General features: G+C 33.6%; 1 protein-coding gene across 4 annotated transcripts; it reads left to right on the forward strand.

Moving 5' to 3' along the window:
- The first annotated feature begins 5,789 nt into the window (after positions 1 to 5,789).
- Positions 5,790 to 17,366, forward strand: LOC107861735 (protein ROOT HAIR DEFECTIVE 3). 4 transcript variants are annotated; one of them, XM_016707086.2, is made up of 23 exons: positions 5,790 to 6,110; positions 7,091 to 7,240; positions 7,579 to 7,645; positions 7,723 to 7,825; positions 8,368 to 8,438; positions 8,538 to 8,601; positions 8,674 to 8,739; positions 8,846 to 8,893; positions 8,987 to 9,049; positions 9,141 to 9,197; positions 9,385 to 9,543; positions 9,631 to 9,699; positions 9,806 to 9,897; positions 11,541 to 11,619; positions 11,977 to 12,142; positions 12,804 to 12,928; positions 13,752 to 14,014; positions 14,102 to 14,198; positions 14,300 to 14,461; positions 14,922 to 15,026; positions 15,654 to 15,748; positions 15,851 to 15,947; positions 16,681 to 17,366. In XM_016707086.2, the coding sequence occupies exons 1-23, from the start codon at positions 6,107 to 6,109 to the stop codon at positions 16,930 to 16,932; spliced, it is 2,454 nt and encodes an 817-aa protein (XP_016562572.1). In that variant the 5' UTR covers positions 5,790 to 6,106; the 3' UTR covers positions 16,933 to 17,366. The 4 variants fall into 4 exon arrangements, with proteins under 4 accessions (XP_016562572.1, XP_047266125.1, XP_047266124.1 ...); XM_047410170.1 differs by lacking the exon at positions 5,790 to 6,110 and adding an exon at positions 6,533 to 6,650; XM_047410169.1 differs by having other exon boundaries at positions 5,792 to 6,110; positions 8,538 to 8,739.
- Positions 17,367 to 19,323: the final 1,957 nt, after the last annotated feature.

A 19,323-nucleotide genomic window follows, 5' to 3' on the forward strand; every position in this document is an offset into this window, starting at 1 on the left:
AAATTTAAATTTGAATTGAAAGTGAGTGATAGTGAATATTGAAAAAAATTAGTGAATTTCGTTTGAAAAAAATTAAATTTTTTGTGAATTTTTTAAAGATATTCAAATTTAAAAATCAAAAATTTATTATGTTTGTATATATGAATTTATAGTTAAAAATTTAAATTGGTTGGAGAAGAATTTTAATTATTTGGAATGAATTTGATGTTTAATTTGAGAGCAAAAATAAAAAGATGATTATTCAAATTTTTCTACAATTATAAAATTTTCTTATTTAACTAAATTAATTTTGATATTTAATTTGTTATTTAACATTTTAAAAATGACTTGAAATTTAATGTAATACTTCTTTTTTTAATGACGTGACAAATGACATGACAGATGAGGCAGACATGGGGAGAGTGTGTTACATTCACCCAAAAAGGGTTTAAAATATTATTTTTTAGTGGGTTCAGGGATCCAAATGACAAACATGTAAGTAGAAGTATCCAACTTACAAAACCAACATAGTACAAGGGTCCAGAAGGTCATTTTGCCAACTCAAATTTATTTTAAATTGCAAAGAATTATTAATAAAAATCTATTGGACTTTGCTATTTCAACAATTTATTCATCTATTCTAATAAGCTGAGTCTATCATATGATTATTAAATAGATGGTTAGTTCACTAAAATTATGCCATCTACAAATAATATACATCACGATGTCTCACCTTGTATTCAATGAGTCAATTTATCCATCAACAAGACAAATTAAAATGAGCTAAAGTTGATCTTTTTTTGCAATTTCATCACAACTTGTAAGTGCTCGAAGTCCCTCACGTTGTCCTTATCGGAGTTTTGACTTCATCGAACATATCCTTAATTGTCTAGTATAATCCAGGCAACACATTTACCTTTAGTCACCTCCATAAAACCTTCCTCAAAACTTTTCATTAAGTTTTTTTTTCAAGATTGATGAACACCATATAAACTTCCCTCTTCCTTTTCATATACTACTCCACCAGTCTCAAAACCATGTGAATGATTATGTAGCTGATATTACGACACGAAACCAACAAGTTTTCTCAAAAATAGATACGGTTCTCATTACCATCATCTCTTAAACATTCATAGTGCGGCTTAATAACTTGATATTTCTATATAGTTGTTGTAATTTTGAATGACATTCTTGTTCTTGTACAACGAGATCATCGTACTCGACCTCCATTCTTCTGACATCTTTGTCATCTTAAAAACGATATTAAACAACCCAATCAACCAACATTCCATATGTATCGTGCCTTCGTTCCTCTAAAATTCAACAAAGATCTTGCCTGGTCCGGTTGCACTCCACATACACATCTTATAAATAGTATTCTTAACCCCTAATCTGAATATATCAACAATTTTCAAAATCTCACAAAATCACAACACTTCTTAGAGTGTTTCAAACTTTTCGATACATTTTTTTTTGTCTCCCTCATTATTCAAGAGTTTATAAAAGTATGACTGTCATCTTTGTCTACTAAGTGACTCTTCTACTACCACTTTGTCGTTATTGACATTACTTTTGTCGTTGCTCAATATGAATGGAGGGGCAAATTGAGTTAAATCGTTTTAGGATCATTTCAAATCACAAGTACCAATTAACAAATCTTTGAAAAGAAAAAAGTTTTTGAGAAAAAGTAACACTTTTATTTTAGAGAAAATTGTTGGATTCAAGTTAAAAGTGATAGAAAATGGAGGGAATTAAGTGGAGGAAAAAATTGAGATAACACTTAAAAAAGAAAAGTGTACTAAAAATTATGGAAAGTTTACGAATTCTCCCATATAGGTGGGAGAATGAAACTTTCACGTGTTTATATTAAGAAACACAAACTTCACATGGTAAGTGAGGCAAGAACCAAGAGGTATCTCACGTCATCGTCGCTCGCTTGGCTTCGAAAAATAATCGATGAGATTAATTTTTTAGACAAAATTTATTTGAAATATAGTCCAAAAATTCAAGAAGAAAAACGCTCAAAAAAAGATACAATGATTCGAATGGACAGACATGACAGTTCCAAAGGATACATCTTTTCAAATGAACCATTGCCTCCTTTTCGAAGGGGCACTTCATGGCTATATAAATCTGCATTTTTCCACAGGTTTGGTACGATTTTTTCTGCACTTGAAAAAACATTTCTCTGTTTCTAAAATACTCCTTGCGATCATCTCCCATTGAGTGAGTTATAAAAAAATCAAAAAGTTTGAGGTAGCGCTACATTCTGGTTGTGAAGTAATTTTATTCTGGGAGGAAAATTCCGCAACCTCGGGTACTTGAGGAGAATTGTTTCCTTAAGGACATTTCGTGAATTCGAAGGACTTGGCTTATTCTGCTTCATCTTATTTCTTAATAATAAAACACACTTCTTTGATAGTTCATACTAAACTTGTATTGAAGGTGTTTGAAACTTATGTTAAAATTTAATAAATTAATATATAAATTTTGTGTATTCGAGACAACAAAAAATTCATAAATATTATATTCATAATTATGATTTTAAATTTGTCACTTCCTAAAATTTTCCTTTATTTTATAGTAGTAACTCAAATACTTACAAAACTAGAGGGAATGTTCTGGTCCCAACTTTATAGAAGTTTGATTCTATATAACTCACATGGGCCGGGTTAATAAGTGGCGTGCGCCCACACGCGCCGCTGGACGGCGTCTCTCTTTTTGTATAAAAGCTTTGATGGGCGGTTGGTGGGCCGCATGTCGGTCATTTAATTAGACTTCCTCATGCTAATTGCCTTTTGTCTCTTTAATTATTGAATAATTTATATACATTTCTATATTTTTTTAAAGTACTAAAATTTTCATTTTAATAAATACTCCCCCGTCTCAATTTAACTCATCCTAAATTTTTTAGTTTAATTTCTCATTTTACTTATTATTTTCCATTAATCAAGACAAGATAATTTTTTTTCCTTTTTTATCCGTAGTATTAATTATTTTTTTCTAAATTAAAATATAAATATTATTTAATAGAAATACTATGATAAAGTAGCCATATTATTAATTGTTTTTCTTAATCAATGAACAATGTCAAATTGAGATGAGTAAAATGAGACGGAGAGAGTATGATTTTCGAACTAGTTTAGGTGTATCATTAGATATCTATTACCTATGAGCATTAACACGGATCAAGTACTTCTGTATTACAGTTAGGAGAAATGAAAAAATACAGAATATTTTGTCTTGCTAAAATTTGAACCAAAAATCTCATAATTATTATCACTTCATTGACCACATCGTTAAATGCATATTACTATTACTCTCTGCATTTCAAACTCCTTGTTTATGCAAGTATCTTTTATTCCAATCTGTCTAAAAATATTATATTTTTATAATTAAGATTTTATTTTTTTTAATTCTCTCTTTATTTTTAATAGAAACAATAAGTACTATATAAATGTATAAAATCTATTTTATATTATAAATTTTAAAGATTTTTTAATTGTTTTTATGTCTAATAACATTGTGTAAACTGGGATGAAAGGAGTAATAAAGTAAGGGATGGTAATTAGTGCGACGCAGTAAAAGCTTTCATTACTTTTTCAGCTTTCCCAATAAGTTAAAATGATGAACAAATTCAGTCCTCATGATTGATTTAAAAATCAACATACTGTACATTTTCAGAAAAGAAAAAACAATTACTTGAGTGTGCTGTATTTTTTAATTTCAAGTAACAAAAGTAAACATTGCACTATTTTGCAGTGGCATTTTGAAGTTCAGAATATAAATAGCTGGAAAAAATAATGAAATTTGAGAAGAGGTCTAGCTCCAAATTCCAAAAAACAGTAAACTATTTATTGTTGAATTTATTTATCAATCCATATAAATGAATTTATTGTTTAAAACTTCCAAATGTAATAATACTCATTCCATATGCATTGTAACAAAAATGGTGTTCAAGTTTTCCTAAACAACTCTCTCCCTCCTTTTTCTTTTCACTCACTTTTTCATTACGTACTACTCCCTCCGTCCCATTTTATTCGTTCCAAATTAGGATGACACAACTATTAAGAAAACAATGATTAGTAATGTAACTTTATCATTTTACCCCTCTTAATTGTGTTTATTATTAGTTTCAATATTGATGGATGACTAATACCAAAACATCATTTATATTTTTAATGGTGTACTCTTAATGGTAATCCTCTTAAATAACATTTTTCAAGAATGCTAATAACAAGGACTAATCAATTATACTAAGGATACAATGGGGAAATTTATTTTATCTTATTTTGATAAGTAAAAAAGGACAAGTAAAATGAGACATCAAATTAGAAAATTTTAGGATGGATAAAATGGAACGGAAGGAGTATATTAAAAGAGGGTGCATTTTATTAAAACTTTCACTATAAATGAGATTTGAAGAAAGACCAGACCACATACTTGGATGCGTGAACTCTTGATTATGAGCAAGGGCGGAGCTACACTTGGTCGTAGGGGTGTGCATCAGTTGGTTCGGTACGATTTTATGTGTTATTGGTTCGATTTTTCGGTTTTTGATTTTTAAATATGTAAAACCAATAACCAACCAATAAAATATTTTCTTATTGGTTTCAGTTTATCGTTTTTTGTCCTTAACAGTTCGATTTTTTATCTAACCAATAAGAAAATACTTATAAAATAGAAATAGTAACAACTAACATAAAAAAACGAAATCTTAGTTACCGCCAAAATCCTACACAATGCATTTTAGTTTACAAGAATCTTCAAACTTGAATTGTTAGAAAAAAAATCTTAATTCGGGGGCAGCGGTATGGACTGCGTACATTTTACCCTCCCCAGATCCCACTATGTGGGAATACACTGGGCTGCTTGTTGTTGTAAGATATAAATGCTTCAAGCTTTTTAATACGATAATAGCCAAACTTTATGTTGTGTCTTTGTTATCTTAAATAGGCTTATACTTTGTGAATCACTGAATTGTGAATAAGTAGTGTATATAATATATATACATACACATCTCTCTATAATATAAATAGGGATAAAACAATAACTTAGTGTATTCTTATTGAGTTGTCGGTACCGAAACCGAATCGTTTTGCCAAATAAATTTTTTTATAAAATCAATAAAAAAACATTAACCCAATACCAATAACTCAATAATATTTTTATCGGTTAGGTTTTTGCATGCCCGCTCGACAATTTTTTTAACTATTTATATATAGTTAAAATTATTTTTTATGTATATACAGTAGATGTTGAACCCCTTCCCCTGATTAGTTCGTATGTTTACTTCTGAACCCCCTTAACAAAAATTCTGCTTCTGCTACTAATTATGAAAACAACTTTACTAGTCATGTCAAAGCGTTCACTCGGATTCTGACTTCTTACTGAGAAGAAGACTTTATTTATTATGAATATGATAATTGCTTAAATTCTAAAATTCAATTTTCACCCGCAACATATCAAAATAGTATTTGAAAAGATAATATTCATTTATCGCCGTTACATAATTTCACATGTTAATAATTAGAAGAAACTAGAAAAATATATATGATAGGACTACTATAAAAATATAAATATAAATAAAAATAAAATAAAATTATTAAATAATATATAAAAATAAAATTTTAAAAATATAAATTTATCACATAATATCACCAAATCATGATTAATAAAGTAAAACTTCTCATAATTAATGAGAATCAAATCATATCATACCACATATTATACTATGGCTTAACCACCATGCAAACAAAGAATGTTAGCCTCAAATAGAATATCCCATACCTTATAAAACTTTCTATTCTTTTCATTTTGTCAAAAAAACTAAACCCAAGAAAATTACTAGTTCTTGGTTTACTTGAATAAATTTCAACCTAAATTCTTCACCTCTCCGTGTGAAAAAAAAAAATATTGAAAAATAACATTGTTTGTTTGTTCTTTAATCTTTTAGCAGTGTCCTGTTGATCGTAGGATAGTCCAGCACGCTTTTTAAGACATAAAGGGGGCTGTCCATCTTAGATCGCAAAACTGTCTACTCTCCTTCTTACCCCCCTTTTCAAGTTTCAACTCTGCGCGATCTTCGATTGAGACTTTTTTTGGATCGACCCTTCTACTTTCTCTGATGGGTAAGTTTTACTTTCTTATTTTACGCCGATCCAGTTGAAAGATTCTTGAAGTTTTAGTCGAAACCCCTAAAATTTAATGTTTTGTTTTGTGTAGATGGATGGTTTTTATTAATGGGGTTTCATGGTTTATTAGAAAGTTTTTTTTTTTTTATGACTTGGTTATTTGTTTTTATTTCAGAAAGATTGTTTTTTTTTTGTTTGTTGGGTGTTTGAGTTCGTTCTAAATCTTGATCTTGATTTATGGGTTATTGTTAATTCATTTGATTAACTATGTTCTTCTGGTAGACTGCTGTTTTGCTTAGAGATGGGATGAAATTGGGTTACTTTTGATTTGATGATTTAGTTGATGTATTTGGGGTTTTGCAGCTCATGCATATTTTCAAGTTGAATAGTTTGGTTGCTGAAGATGAAGTACTTTAGGAAGTACTTGATTCTTAGAAGTGCTTTTTTGGGTTGTTCTAGGCTGGTAAAGTTGCTGCTTCCATGTCACCATGAGGTCATGGGTTCGATTCGTGAAAGAGCCTCTTACAGGATTGCAAGGTAAGGCTGCTTACAATAGACCTTGATGGTCACCCTACCTTGGACCCCGTGCATAGCGGGTGCTTTAGTGCAACCGAGCTGCCTAAGCTGGAATCAGATTACTGCACACGGTGAATGTGCTGATTGCAGTTGTTGAACATACTTATTTTGTCTGTTGTGAAAAAATGTAGGGTGTCGTTTGGTTGGTGTCCCCAAGAGGTAGGGTTGGTTTGATCTGATTAATAGGAGTAGATTTTATTTACTTAATAGCTTGACCACGGGTGTGTTGTTTTTGTTGCTGTTGTTAATTGCTTGACCATGGGACTTTCTGATTTTCTGAATCAACTGTAGCTTCTCCTTTTTTCCATCTAGTTGTGAAGTATTATGATGATTTATTAAAGGCTGTGCTGTTCATGTGCGGAAGTTGGGTTTGTGTTAACTTTATACTCTAATGATTTCAGATAATAAGGATGAATGTTGTTCAACTCACCTCATTGATGGGGATGGGGTGTTCAATGTTGCTGGAATTGAGAACTTCATGAGGGAAGTTAAACTGGCAGAATGTGGTCTTTCATATGCCGTAGTGTCCATTATGGGCCCACAAAGTAGCGGTATGAATTCTCTCTCAAAAAACCTCAATAGCTATCATCCATTTACCACTTTGGAATATAATGAGTACAATTAGTTAGGTGAAGCTTGATTTGTAATAGGTCCTTGTCGTATGTTAATGTCCTTGTCTGTGAATGCTTCATGTTTTTGACTAACACTGGAGCTGATTCAGAACCTTTGTCCATGTTGTTGGACGCCTCAAGTCTTATCCTCTCCTTTTTGTTAGGGTTTCCTTATTGCATCCTTACTCCTCAACTACACAAATTGTCCTAATGTTCTTTGGAACCAATGTTATTATATTGTTTTCCAACAACAACTAAATTTAACTGTGTTAATGCAGGGAAGAGTACACTGTTAAATCATCTTTTCCATACTAACTTTAGAGAGATGGATGCCTATAAGGGAAGGTATGTACAATTGTTTTATTTGCTAGATGTCTGCTGTTTCATTTTAGGGTGAGCTGACAGGATTAAGTATTTTCTAGGTCACAAACCACTAAAGGTATTTGGATGGCTCGATGTCCTGGGATTGAGCCATGCACCCTTGTCATGGATTTAGAAGGCACAGATGGTAGAGAACGAGGAGAGGTGCGTTGAATTAGATGATGATTTACTTTCCCTTTGTTGTTCCATCATTTATTTGTGTGACCAGATGCATATTATCCTCAAAGCATTTTATACCAAATGCTGTACACCTTGGATAAGGGTGCAGATGACATATACCATCGTGGACAACTGTTTGTTACTTATTGAAAAATAAAGTATGGATCATCAGTATATTTCACATCCCTACTTCTTGCTATATAAAAAACTAATTTCAAAATCGGTATAGCTTCCTCTTTGTAAATTGTAATCCTATGATGATCGCTGAATAATTTTTGAACAGATCTCATTAGATTCCCGGTCTATGAGATCTTTTACCTCACTGTTCTGTATGTTAATGTAGTTGCACTGTGTCCGAAAATGTGTAATCACTTCTTTGCTCGATATACTGGGCACCATTAACTGTTCTGTGATTAAATTGGAGCTAACCGAAATTTGAGATGATCCTTGCATAAACTTGCTCATGAGGTGGGGTAATTAGCAATTGAGCAGATTGTTTCTCATTCAGGATTTACAATTGTTTTTAGGATGATACCGCGTTTGAGAAGCAAAGCGCTCTATTCGCACTTGCTGTTTCTGATATAGTGCTTATCAACATGTAAGTCCTTCTATTCTGTGAAGTATCTACTACATGAACTTCTAATAAATTGAAATCAGAAAAAATATGAATGCGTGGCTCATAAGTTGAACAATTCAGGTGGTGTCATGATATTGGTCGTGAGCAGGCTGCTAATAAACCTCTTTTGAAGACTGTCTTCCAGGTAAAGTACACAGATGCTTATTTTTTCGAATATTTCTTCTGGATGTCTTACGTCTTACTTTATTTTGACCAGGTTATGATGCGGTTATTTAGTCCACGTAAAACGACATTGATGTTTGTTATTCGTGACAAAACAAGGGTAGGTGTCTTCTTCTCTCACCAAGTGTTTTTCTGCCATTTCCAGTATCTACGGATCCTGTGAAAAAAAATGTTTAAGCATGTTGTTCTTCCACTTTCGTTTGTAGACTCCCCTCGAAAATTTGGAACCTGTTCTAAGGGAAGACATTCAGAAGGTACCATATTTGATGGTTTTTGAGTTTTCTTATTTTGTTTTTCCTTCTAAACACTACATTATTGATTTTCTCATACCTGTTCTGGCCGTGTAGATATGGGATTCTGTCCCAAAGCCGCAAGCTCACAAGGAAACACCGTTAAGCGAGTTTTTTAATGTGAGTCACATTAAGATTTCTTCTGCTGTTACATCCTTGTTGTCTGTTTATATCTGTGCTCACAGGTTTGGTGAAATGACTGAATGTCCAGGTTGAGGTTGTGGCGCTCTCTAGTTTCGAAGAGAAGGAAGAACAATTCAAAGAGCAGGTACACGAGAAATATTCTTTTGAGCATTCTTTGTTTATATAACTCCTTTTTTAGCAGTTCATGTCGACTTCCATCATATATCGTTGTCTTGGATATGTTGTAGCCAATGATCAGATCAGAAGACTTGCTTTTTTGTTTAGTTGAATCTGGTGTACTTAGTTGTGTTCCTTCTTCTTTCTTTATTAAGGTGGCTAGTCTAAGACAGCGATTCTTTCATTCTATTGCACCTGGTGGGCTTGCTGGAGATAGGCGGGCTGTTGTTCCTGCTTCAGGCTTTTCATTTAGTTCACAACAGATATGGAAGATTATAAAGGAGAACAAGGACCTTGACCTGCCTGCCCATAAGGTTATAACATGAAAAATCTACTGCAACTGAAATTATCAGTTAGTTATCCATGTATTTATGACTTACTCGATTTTGATCTAATTACAGGTTATGGTAGCTACTGTGCGCTGTGAAGAGATTGCCAATGAAAAATATGTTTCTTTCACTGAAAATGAGGTATGCAGAATTGTTTATAGGTTTATTTAATAAGTTATATCTTGTTCTGTTTTATCTACTATTTTAAAGATTAATGTTAATTGTGAATTAATTGGCCTTGTTGTAGGAATGGCGTCAGTTAGAAGAGGCAGTTAATACTCATTCTGTACGGGGCTTTGGAAGGAAGCTCAGCTCAATTCTGGATGTTTGCCTATCAGAGTAAGGACACAACTTTCATGCGGTATAGCATGGTTGTGCTTCAAGTACCAAACAAAGAATGTCAGAAAGCTAGTAATTTTCGTGTGCGAAGCTCATCTGGAATGGATGTTCTTAATGTGATATTTCTTTCCTTTTAGAAGGACGTGTATAAGCACTCTTGTGTTAGAGCAAGTAAAATACACAAATTAAATGATCAGTTCATTTTCATCGTATTAGATAAAGCTTATTTTATTATGGAAAACAGCTAGAAGAGCATAACATTAGAAAGAGTTGAGGTCAAAGGAAAAGATTGACTGGTTTCTCTGAATTTTAACTGTGTCTAGTTCTCTGCTAGAATCCTTGAAATTTCATTCTTCTCATCTGCTTCTCCCTTCTGTGATTACCTAATTACTATTAATGATTTAAGGTGTTGGTATTGGAAAAACTGGTGGAGCATGGAGTTTAGGGCAATAACTATGGTTGAGATTTGGCTGGACCTTATTTTGTTTTAGCATCAATGTAGGAAAGCAAAGAGATTTAGACGACTACTTTGTACAAGATCTTATTTATATCGTGCTAAGATTGAGTTGTTTTTTCCTGATAAGTTGTGAGGTGTTATTAGGTAGTCAAAAAAGGTTTGTTGCAGTGATAAAAGAAAGGGTGTTACAGTATTAGGTATTTGATTTTTGTGGCTGACTATGGATGACCCTCCTTCTTACTGCGTTTTTGTCTCTGAATTTACTCTTTGAGTGGAATGAAATTATTTCTCTCCTTTTCATGTTGTGCTTTCTTCCTTTTTTTTCTATATCAAAACAATCTATCAACTATTCCACAATCCTAAATTTGTTGAATAATAATTTTTTTTTAAAGGAAAATTAAGAGTTCCCGGAACTTGGAGTTCTCTGATTCTCACTCTTATCACTGTACTGAAATACAACCCTCTAGATAAGGCTAAACACACTCCTGGCAAACACACCAGATTTGATGTAGATATAACATCTACTGAGCCTTTACCACAACTAGTTGATATCTATTATCTGAATACTTTGCTTCTATTGTATGTGTTTTTTTGCTGAATCCCCATTAATTCCACGAGAAAATAGCTGTTTTGAGACTTCTCTGCTGTGATTTTAGGTTGTACATCTTTCTATTGAAGCATCATCATAGGTCACACCTACAAAACGGTGCATTTTGTCAGATTTGATCATTTCTATTTTTTTTCTGGTCTTGTGGTACTGCACATCTGTCTTAACATCTGCCTTTCTGTGACGACCATACCGTGGAGCTTCTCGTGGATATTTTTGGCTTTAATTTCATATCACACTCATTTGGTGACAGAAGCAAATACTATATAGTAGTGATTGAAAGTTGGTTTGATGACTTGATCAAAATATGTTGCTTTGATCAATTAAATGAATATGATCTTTACAACTTTTAATAAGTTATATGTATAATATTAGCAGGAAATTTTGTGTGGTACTGAAATAGAAAGTATCATGTACTTTGAAATGGAGAGTATTCTTTTTACTGTAATTTCTGCTGAATTGATTTATTCTTACCATTTTTCTTCCTTGGTATGTAATTATTGTTTCCATTTTTTCGTATGTATGTAAATTATAATATAAGAAGGATGCACATGAATAATAAGTAGTTTTCCTTCCCAGGTATGATGCTGAGGCTACCTTCTTTGATGAAGGGGTTAGGTCCTCAAAGCGGAAGCAGTTGGAAGAGAAATTGCTTCAGGTACTGGGCTAGGCCCTGCTCTCTCCTTAACCTGTTTTACTACATACACAACCTATATTACTACATACACACAAGCCTTTGGGTGTATTTCCTGCATTAACCATTCTAATTTTGATGATTGACCAACCCAACTTGCTGGGTTCCTGTGTCTTAATGAGAAATCTTGGTCTTCTTAGATTCAACCAAATAAATTGACATGTTAAAATTTCAACTTAATGATACTCTTTCAACTAATCATGCAGATGCATTTTCTCACTCCCACTAGAAAAACACTAATTCTTTTCTCATTTTCCTCAAAACGAAGGGCCTTTTTTTTGATTGCAATCCTCTTCTGATTTATCCCGGCTTTTGTTGTAGCTTGTCCAACCAGCCTATCAATCTATGCTGGGACACATCCGATCTGATGCTTTTGAAAGATTCAAAGAAGCATTTGAGAAGGCATTGAAGGGGGGTAAAGGGTTTGCTCTGGCTGCTCGTGAATGTGCTGAATCTTTTATATCCCATTTTAACGAAGAATGTAAAGGTACAGGATGCAATCTGCCTTTGCTGTTACTTGTTTACCCCACTTGATTTATATCTTTTTTGCCGAGGGCATATTATCCTTAATGATCCAGATCAACCCCCCCAAGATCATAAGAAACGATCAAGGAGTTGATGCTCTCTCTCTATGTAGGGAGATCCTAGTTATAAGGACTGTTAATTTGGGAATAAACTTGTAGAGTTGACTAAGCTTCTCTTAAATGCCTTGAAGTAGTTGATTGCTACTGATGAGTATTTATAGAAATGTCCACTTAGTTTTGCAGGGTAAACTTCTGATGTTTTTTGTTGCTATAGGGTATGCACATCTATGCTTTTTTGGGTGCATGTGATTTGCTGCAACGACTGTTGATATGTTCCTCTTCCCCTCTCTTGGAGAAATAACAACTCTTCTGGTTCGAATAACCAAACTAAGAAATATTTTTTGCAAAGAGATTGGTGTATCACTTGCTGTTTTTCAGCGTTTGTAGAAAACTAGTGTTCATCATTCATATTTTTCTTCGAAAGATCTGTCAAACTTGTAGCTAATGAAATGCCGCAATGCTGGAAAGCTTTAATAGGTGATATTTTGTGTGTGACATGAAATGTTGAGCATAGTGTCAGCCGCTTGCTTTTTGAAAGCTGACAGTTGATGCATTATTTTGTAGATGCTATTATTGACCAAGCAAAATGGGATTCTTCGAGAGTGAGGGATAAGCTTAGACGTGATGTAGATGCTCATATTACTGAAGTTCGTAGTGCCAAGCTGGCCGAAGTGACAACCTTCTACGAGGTATGAAGCTGTTACAACCATTATAGTTTAGCATTAAGTCTCACATTGTGGGGTCTTTCGGAAACAACCTTTCTACTTCATCAGAGGTAGAGGTATGGACTGCGTACATCTTACCCCCCCCAGACCCCACTAAGTGGGAATACACTGGGTTTGTTGTTGTTGTATTAAGTCTCACATTGTAGCCGTTGTCTCCTTACATTTTGGAGGATACTCGTTTCTTTAGCTAGCTTTGAGTTTTGAGATTGAACAAGGCCCAAGATCCATTTTTATAACATGATATGAAGTCATACCAACCTTTCCCTGTTGTTATGTTATCCAACGATAGGCCCTTATATTATTCAACACAACAATGATAGACTCGTGTTATTCACTGCAAATGTCCAGAATGTGTTGTGCTTTAGGTGCTAAGAGTCCCACATCGATCCAGTGCATGGGATGTCGTCACCCTATTTGGTCTTTAGATAATCCTCACCTTCTCATGTAACTTTCGAGGTTGAGTTAGGGCCAAAGTTTACTACAATAATGTGAACGTTCGGAACTCACTTCAATTTTTTTGTTGTGATCTGTTCTCGGATTTGAGGTCAAAAAATTTGCGCCGGCATACTTGGGATGTTTAATATTATTTCCCTCATTAAGGAAGCATGCCATCAATTAGTTGCCTCTGATAGTAGCTAAATGGCTGGTGCCAGATGTGTAATATTTGTAAATATTTGTTGTTGGTAGTGGATTCTATTTGATATAGCAAACAAGTGGGAGGACCATTTGATTTTTACTTTAGATGTAAATGTAATTATACTGGAACTGAAGAGAAATTCTTGTTTAGACAAAACTGAACGAGGCATTGGCTGGACCAGTTGAGGCTCTTTTAGATGGAGCTGGTGATGATACATGGGCAGCAATAAGAAAACTGCTTCAGCGCGAGACTGAAACAGCTGTCTCTGGTTTTTCTGCTGCACTTTCTGGTTTTGAAATGGATGAAGAAAGTAGGGATAATATGGTTTTTCGGTTGAAAGATTATGCACGTGGAGTAGTTGAATCAAAGGCAAAGGAAGAAGCTGGAAGGGTCTTGATTCGCATGAAAGACAGGTATGGACATGAGTTGATCTCGTTCTCCAGCTAACATACACTATTTGGTATTTATGATACAAAGAATGACCTCAAAATTACTGGCAGGTTTTCAACATTGTTCAGCCATGATCAGGATTCTATGCCACGAATTTGGACTGGCAAGGAAGATATTCGAGCAATTACTAAAACTGCGCGATCAGCTGTATGATTGTCCGGAAATAAGTTTCCTTTCTTTTAATGCGTGATTTCATGTTTCAAGTACTGCATCTCATAATGTACTGACTTCTCTCAATTTTCTCCCAGTCTCTGAAGCTCCTGTCAGTTATGGCTGCTGTTCGCTTGGAAGATGAGAGTGACAGTATAGACAAAACACTTATAGTTGCTCTTGTAGATGGAAAAGCAGGTGCTTCCTCCGCAAAGAGCATTACATCAGTTGATCCTCTGGCATCTAGCACTTGGGATGAGGTAATTGGCTCACTTATGTGGTTTGCCTTTGAAACTATTTGCAAACAAAAAAAAGTGGTCAGTGAAATGGGGAAGATAATATGTTACCTTTGCCCAAAAAAAAGGAGGAAAAGGGGAAGATAAGATTCTCTTCTTTAATAGGCCATTCACCATTACATAGCTCACGGGAGTGTGAATATTTTGTTTGGGATTTTGCTGGAGATGACGATCAACTAAATTATGTCACATTTGGATTAATATAATACAACCCAGTGCTAAACGTACAAGCTAATCTTACTGCATAATCGGACGTGTTAATTACTTCGTTTTAATGATTTGATTTTTAGACCTGAAAGGACTACAAAGGCCCCTAAGAAATTTTTCGTCTTTAGGAACCAGACTTTTTTGTATGATTAAGTAATCTTTGCGTTGTATAATTCAGCCCATATAATTTTCATCTTGTGGTCAATTTATATTGCAGATCCCTCCATCTAGAACTTTGATTACACCTGTCCAGTGCAAGTCTTTGTGGAGGCAATTCAAGACGGAGACTGAATATGTTGTTTCACAAGCCATTGCTGCTCAGGCAAGATATTAGATGCTATTGCGCATCTCTTTCTACTTTTCTGACGGTGCATTCTTGTATGTCATCGTTTGGTTGTTGGTTGAATATGTTTGAAATGTTTCAATAAGGGTAGAAGGTCTTGTAATGCTGGGTATTTTCACTAAATAATGGTATTAGAACAGTTGGAAGTACAATTTTGTCCATCGAACACCAGAGATTTATCTTTTGCATCAAAGAGTGGGATGTACCTTTTGGTACTAGGCGCTTGATTGTCTTTCATGCAAGGTGTATGAATTCTAATTTTGAGTACTTAGAAGTTGGACAGTACGTAAAGCCTGTTTGGATTGGCTTTTGGCTGTTTTTTTTTTCAGCTTATAAGCCAAAAGCCATAAGCCTGGATTTCTAACTTATGACTTTTGGCTTATTTTTATCGATATTGACTTAAAACCAAGTGCATATAAGTACCTTTTTATTTTATCCAAACACTAAAAAAGTGCTTAAGAGCTATTTTGCCTTAAAAGCACTTACAATAAGCCAATCCAAACAGGCTCTTAAGCACCTGCAGGTGATGTTCTGCATCGTTTATCTTTATGTGAAGTTTGCCCTTCGTTCTTGATAGCTTCTGATGTTCTTTTATTCAACTTTCAGGAGGCTAGCAAGAGAAATAATAACTGGTTACCACCTCCATGGGCAATTGCTGCCATGGTTATATTGGGATTCAACGAATTCATGACTCTCTTAAGGTATTCCTCTTGACTTGTAGTTCATGAGCCCCTATATTTTACAGTATAACATGGTTCAACTCATAGCTCATGTGGATTTTACTTTTTTTTTTTCCCTTCCAGAAATCCTTTATATTTAGGGTTTATATTCGTCGCATACCTGCTATTTAAAGCTCTTTGGGTGCAAATGGACATCTCAGGCGAATTCCGAAATGGAGTTGTAAGTGCTGCTTTCTTAGAGTTCTAATGTTTGCAAACTAGAAGCAATTCAACCAAATATCTATTAGAAAAAAACAATTCAACCAAATATCTTTGTAAAAAGGAAAAACAATTCAACTAAATGACTCTTGCAGGTAAGGTTAGTCGCGTCTTAGAAGATTAAATATTTTTTCTTCACCCTGTAAGTACAACACATGGATGATATTCAGTTGCAAATGACGTTCTAAAGTTCTGTTCGACATAGTTACAAAAAGAGAAGTAATGAAGTAGTGATCTTCCCGTGGTGCTTCTCTTCATACGTTTGTATTTTCCTGGAGATGTTTTACCCTACCCTAGGAAACTAGGGGAAGGAAGAGAAAGGTAGGAGATGCTGGAAGTGAAATGATTCCCTTTCTGATCTTCCAAACAACGATCAACAGAACAGAAAATTTTAGAACATTTCCTTTCTTTATCTTCTTTCCTCTTGTTTCCCAGCAATGCAAGGAGTAGAGATCTAGGTTTGTGGTCCTCAAGTAGGAGGTTATTATCTCATTAGATTTGACCTTTCCTTTCTATTTTTGCGATGTTTTATAGTTCGTTGTTTGTATTTTAACTGGTGGTATGTGAGTCGAGCAACCAATGTGGCTTAATCTTATTTATCCTTTATAATTGCTTCTTTCACAAATTTGGACAAATGTGGGAACTTTTGAAATAATGATCTTTTCGGGGATGGTGATCTATATGCGTTTTGGCAGCTTCCTGGACTTATCTCTTTATCCACAAGGTTCCTTCCTACTGTCATGAATCTTCTTAAACGCCTAGCAGAGGAAGGGCAAGGCGTCGCAAGTGGTCAACCTCAGGGTAATCCTAATCCTGCTCTTGCTTCAAGGAGCTTCCGCGGTAGCACGAATGACAATGGTGATGTATCAACCAGCGCTACATCCGAAGTAACTTCAGAAAATGGAACAGAATACTCTAGCTCCTCGTTACATGACAAAACACAGTAAGCTATTGTTCATAAACACCACTCATTCCGTGACAGCAAAGTTTTTATGCTCATCACCAGACGTGGTACGGTGGGCACGATTATGCTTGATGGCTAGCAAATTTTATAGACGACGCTTGTGAAAGAACCAGACACTGGAGGCACTGAATTTTGTACACGGGGGCTGAAGTCCCCACTGAATAGGCTGTGTTTAATTTTCTCGTTTATCTTTTTTCAGTCGATTTTCTTTTGCTGGTGAACTAAGAGGGCCATTCTTTTCTGTGGTTTGTTTGTCATCACATTCTCCTGGTTTGCCATCAAAATTTTCTTGTGAGAAGTCTAATATAATGTCTGTATTTTTTATGGATAAGCTGATGAAAGATAGCAGAAACTATATTTTTTAATGAGATGGGAATTTCGTTAAGAATATTAGAGAATTTATGAAATGTTTTTCCACCCTTCTGTAATGTCCTCACTGTTTTTCTTTTTTGCCAAGACGCATGTAAAATATGTGCATCTTATCGAAGAGGGATATATTACATCGTAAAAAATGATTTATTAGCTATAATATTAGGGTCTATTTGTATATGTAAAAGGAATAATTCTAGCTAAAGAGACGGGATCCCTGCGCCTGACTAATGGAAGCAAGGGATCGATCGGGTTATTCTCTATAACCATAAAATATAAAACCAGAGACGTTCGATATGTAAGTTTGGCTGTAATTAGTTTTATTTTGAATTCTCACGGATCATGTTTTATATGTATTATGTGGATTAATCATGAATGAATTGGTATTTTTTTTGTGCTTTTTGTTACTCTTTCTATAAAATATTCGTCTTTTTAAAGGTTAAAAATGCTTGCTTGTATGAGCTTTAATGCAGAAATATGATTGTATTTATGATTGAGATCGACTATATGAATTTTTTTCTCCATTATTTCATTTAAGCTTATACCTATATGAATTGATTTGATAGTTTAATCTATCACAATCCTCCTATTTTTAGTAGTTTCTAGAACTAAGCATTTAGCCATAAAAACAGGTGAGATATAGTTCTTATAAAAAATGTACAAAAGTGAGATTGTATATTTACTATATTTAAGGTATAAGAAGAGTGTATCAACCACCAATTATTGAACTCCTAGGCTGTAACATACATTATTTATCTAGCTATATAAATATTAGTGGTTAGTCTTTTCTGGCTATTGTCAATTATTATTTGTTAACACCAAACAATTTAAAAGTATATATATGCGTAAGCTTGTTAGGATTTTTTTGGTGTTTATGGTTAATCGTTTTCTCCTTTGTTCTAGTCTATCTAACAAATATTAATTTACTGATAATTAAACTATTGTTGTTGACTAATTGTCATTATATATATATATATATATTTTTTTTGTATCGTAAAAATAAGAGAGAAAATTTTTAACATTTTCTCAAAAAAAAAAAAAAAAAAAAAAAAAAGTGACAAACATCTGTGGTCCATCTGGGTGCATTTATAATATTTCTCATAATATTATGTGAGTTACTTTCAAAGGTCTATTTCCTTAGCAACTAACTATGTTACGTGATTTATAAATATTGCAACAATGCATAGTACTTTTTCCCTATATAATCGCTCTTGACTGTTAAATAATTGCCTATATGAAGTTGAAATTGTTGAAACTAATTAGGAGGCGCCTCTACTATATTAAACATTTAAAAAAAGAAAATCCTATGTACGTACTAACACATAGTATCAAGAAAGTGCATTTAATTAATTACACAATCAAGTAATTTAACAGCCAAATTACATGTAATTAATTGGATCTGTCCTTAGCATATGAAATTGTAGAAGATAAAATAGAATGGAAAACTTATTTGAGGATCCTAATTAAATCACCTAAAACCATTTATTGAATACGTACATCTGTTAGATTTGAATCCATAATCCATAAATTCTGGATTCGCATCTAATGTGAAGTTGAATTTTGGAAATTTTAACAAAAAAGACCAATCTGAAACTTAAGGTACTGGTTTTATAAATGACTATTTCCAGTTTTCTTCAGAATTGTATGTACAAAGCTGTTGGTTTCATTTATTATTACTGCAAAAAGATGCAATTGTTTCCTTTTATTAACCAATTTCCAGCTGGATGGATATCTAAATATATATATGGAGGAAATAATAATATCAAGAATAGTGTGAGAAGGTACACCCTCATTCTCAAATTATGTGGCGTATAATTGGAATTTCAAAATTCAAACTTCTAAACTATGATCATAGAATTCAAACATAGAGATTTCGATCAAAGTAAATTTAATTAACTCTCAAAATTCTATCTATGTCACGTAAATTATAACAAAGGTGTGGCTAGCAAGAAGTAAAAATGTTCAAAGTCTCAATGTGAAATTGAATATATGTAGCTGGCTTCAG

This window comes from Capsicum annuum, chromosome 3, assembly GCF_002878395.1.
Source record: "Capsicum annuum cultivar UCD-10X-F1 chromosome 3, UCD10Xv1.1, whole genome shotgun sequence".
Lineage (NCBI taxonomy): Eukaryota > Viridiplantae > Streptophyta > Magnoliopsida > Solanales > Solanaceae > Capsicum > Capsicum annuum.

What these genes read in the sequence shown, in the direction of transcription:
- LOC107861735 (XM_047410168.1), top strand. Translation starts at nt 6,602, where the DNA reads ATGAGGTCATGGGTTCGATTCGTGAAAGAGCCTCTTACAGGATTGCAA. An exon ending in AAGAACAATTCAAAGAGCAG is followed by an intron (nt 9,198 to 9,384) that starts GTACACGAGAAA and finishes TTCTTTATTAAG; the next exon opens with GTGGCTAGTCTAAGACAGCG. An exon ending in TTGATTCGCATGAAAGACAG is followed by an intron (nt 14,015 to 14,101) that starts GTATGGACATGA and finishes AATTACTGGCAG; the next exon opens with GTTTTCAACATTGTTCAGCC.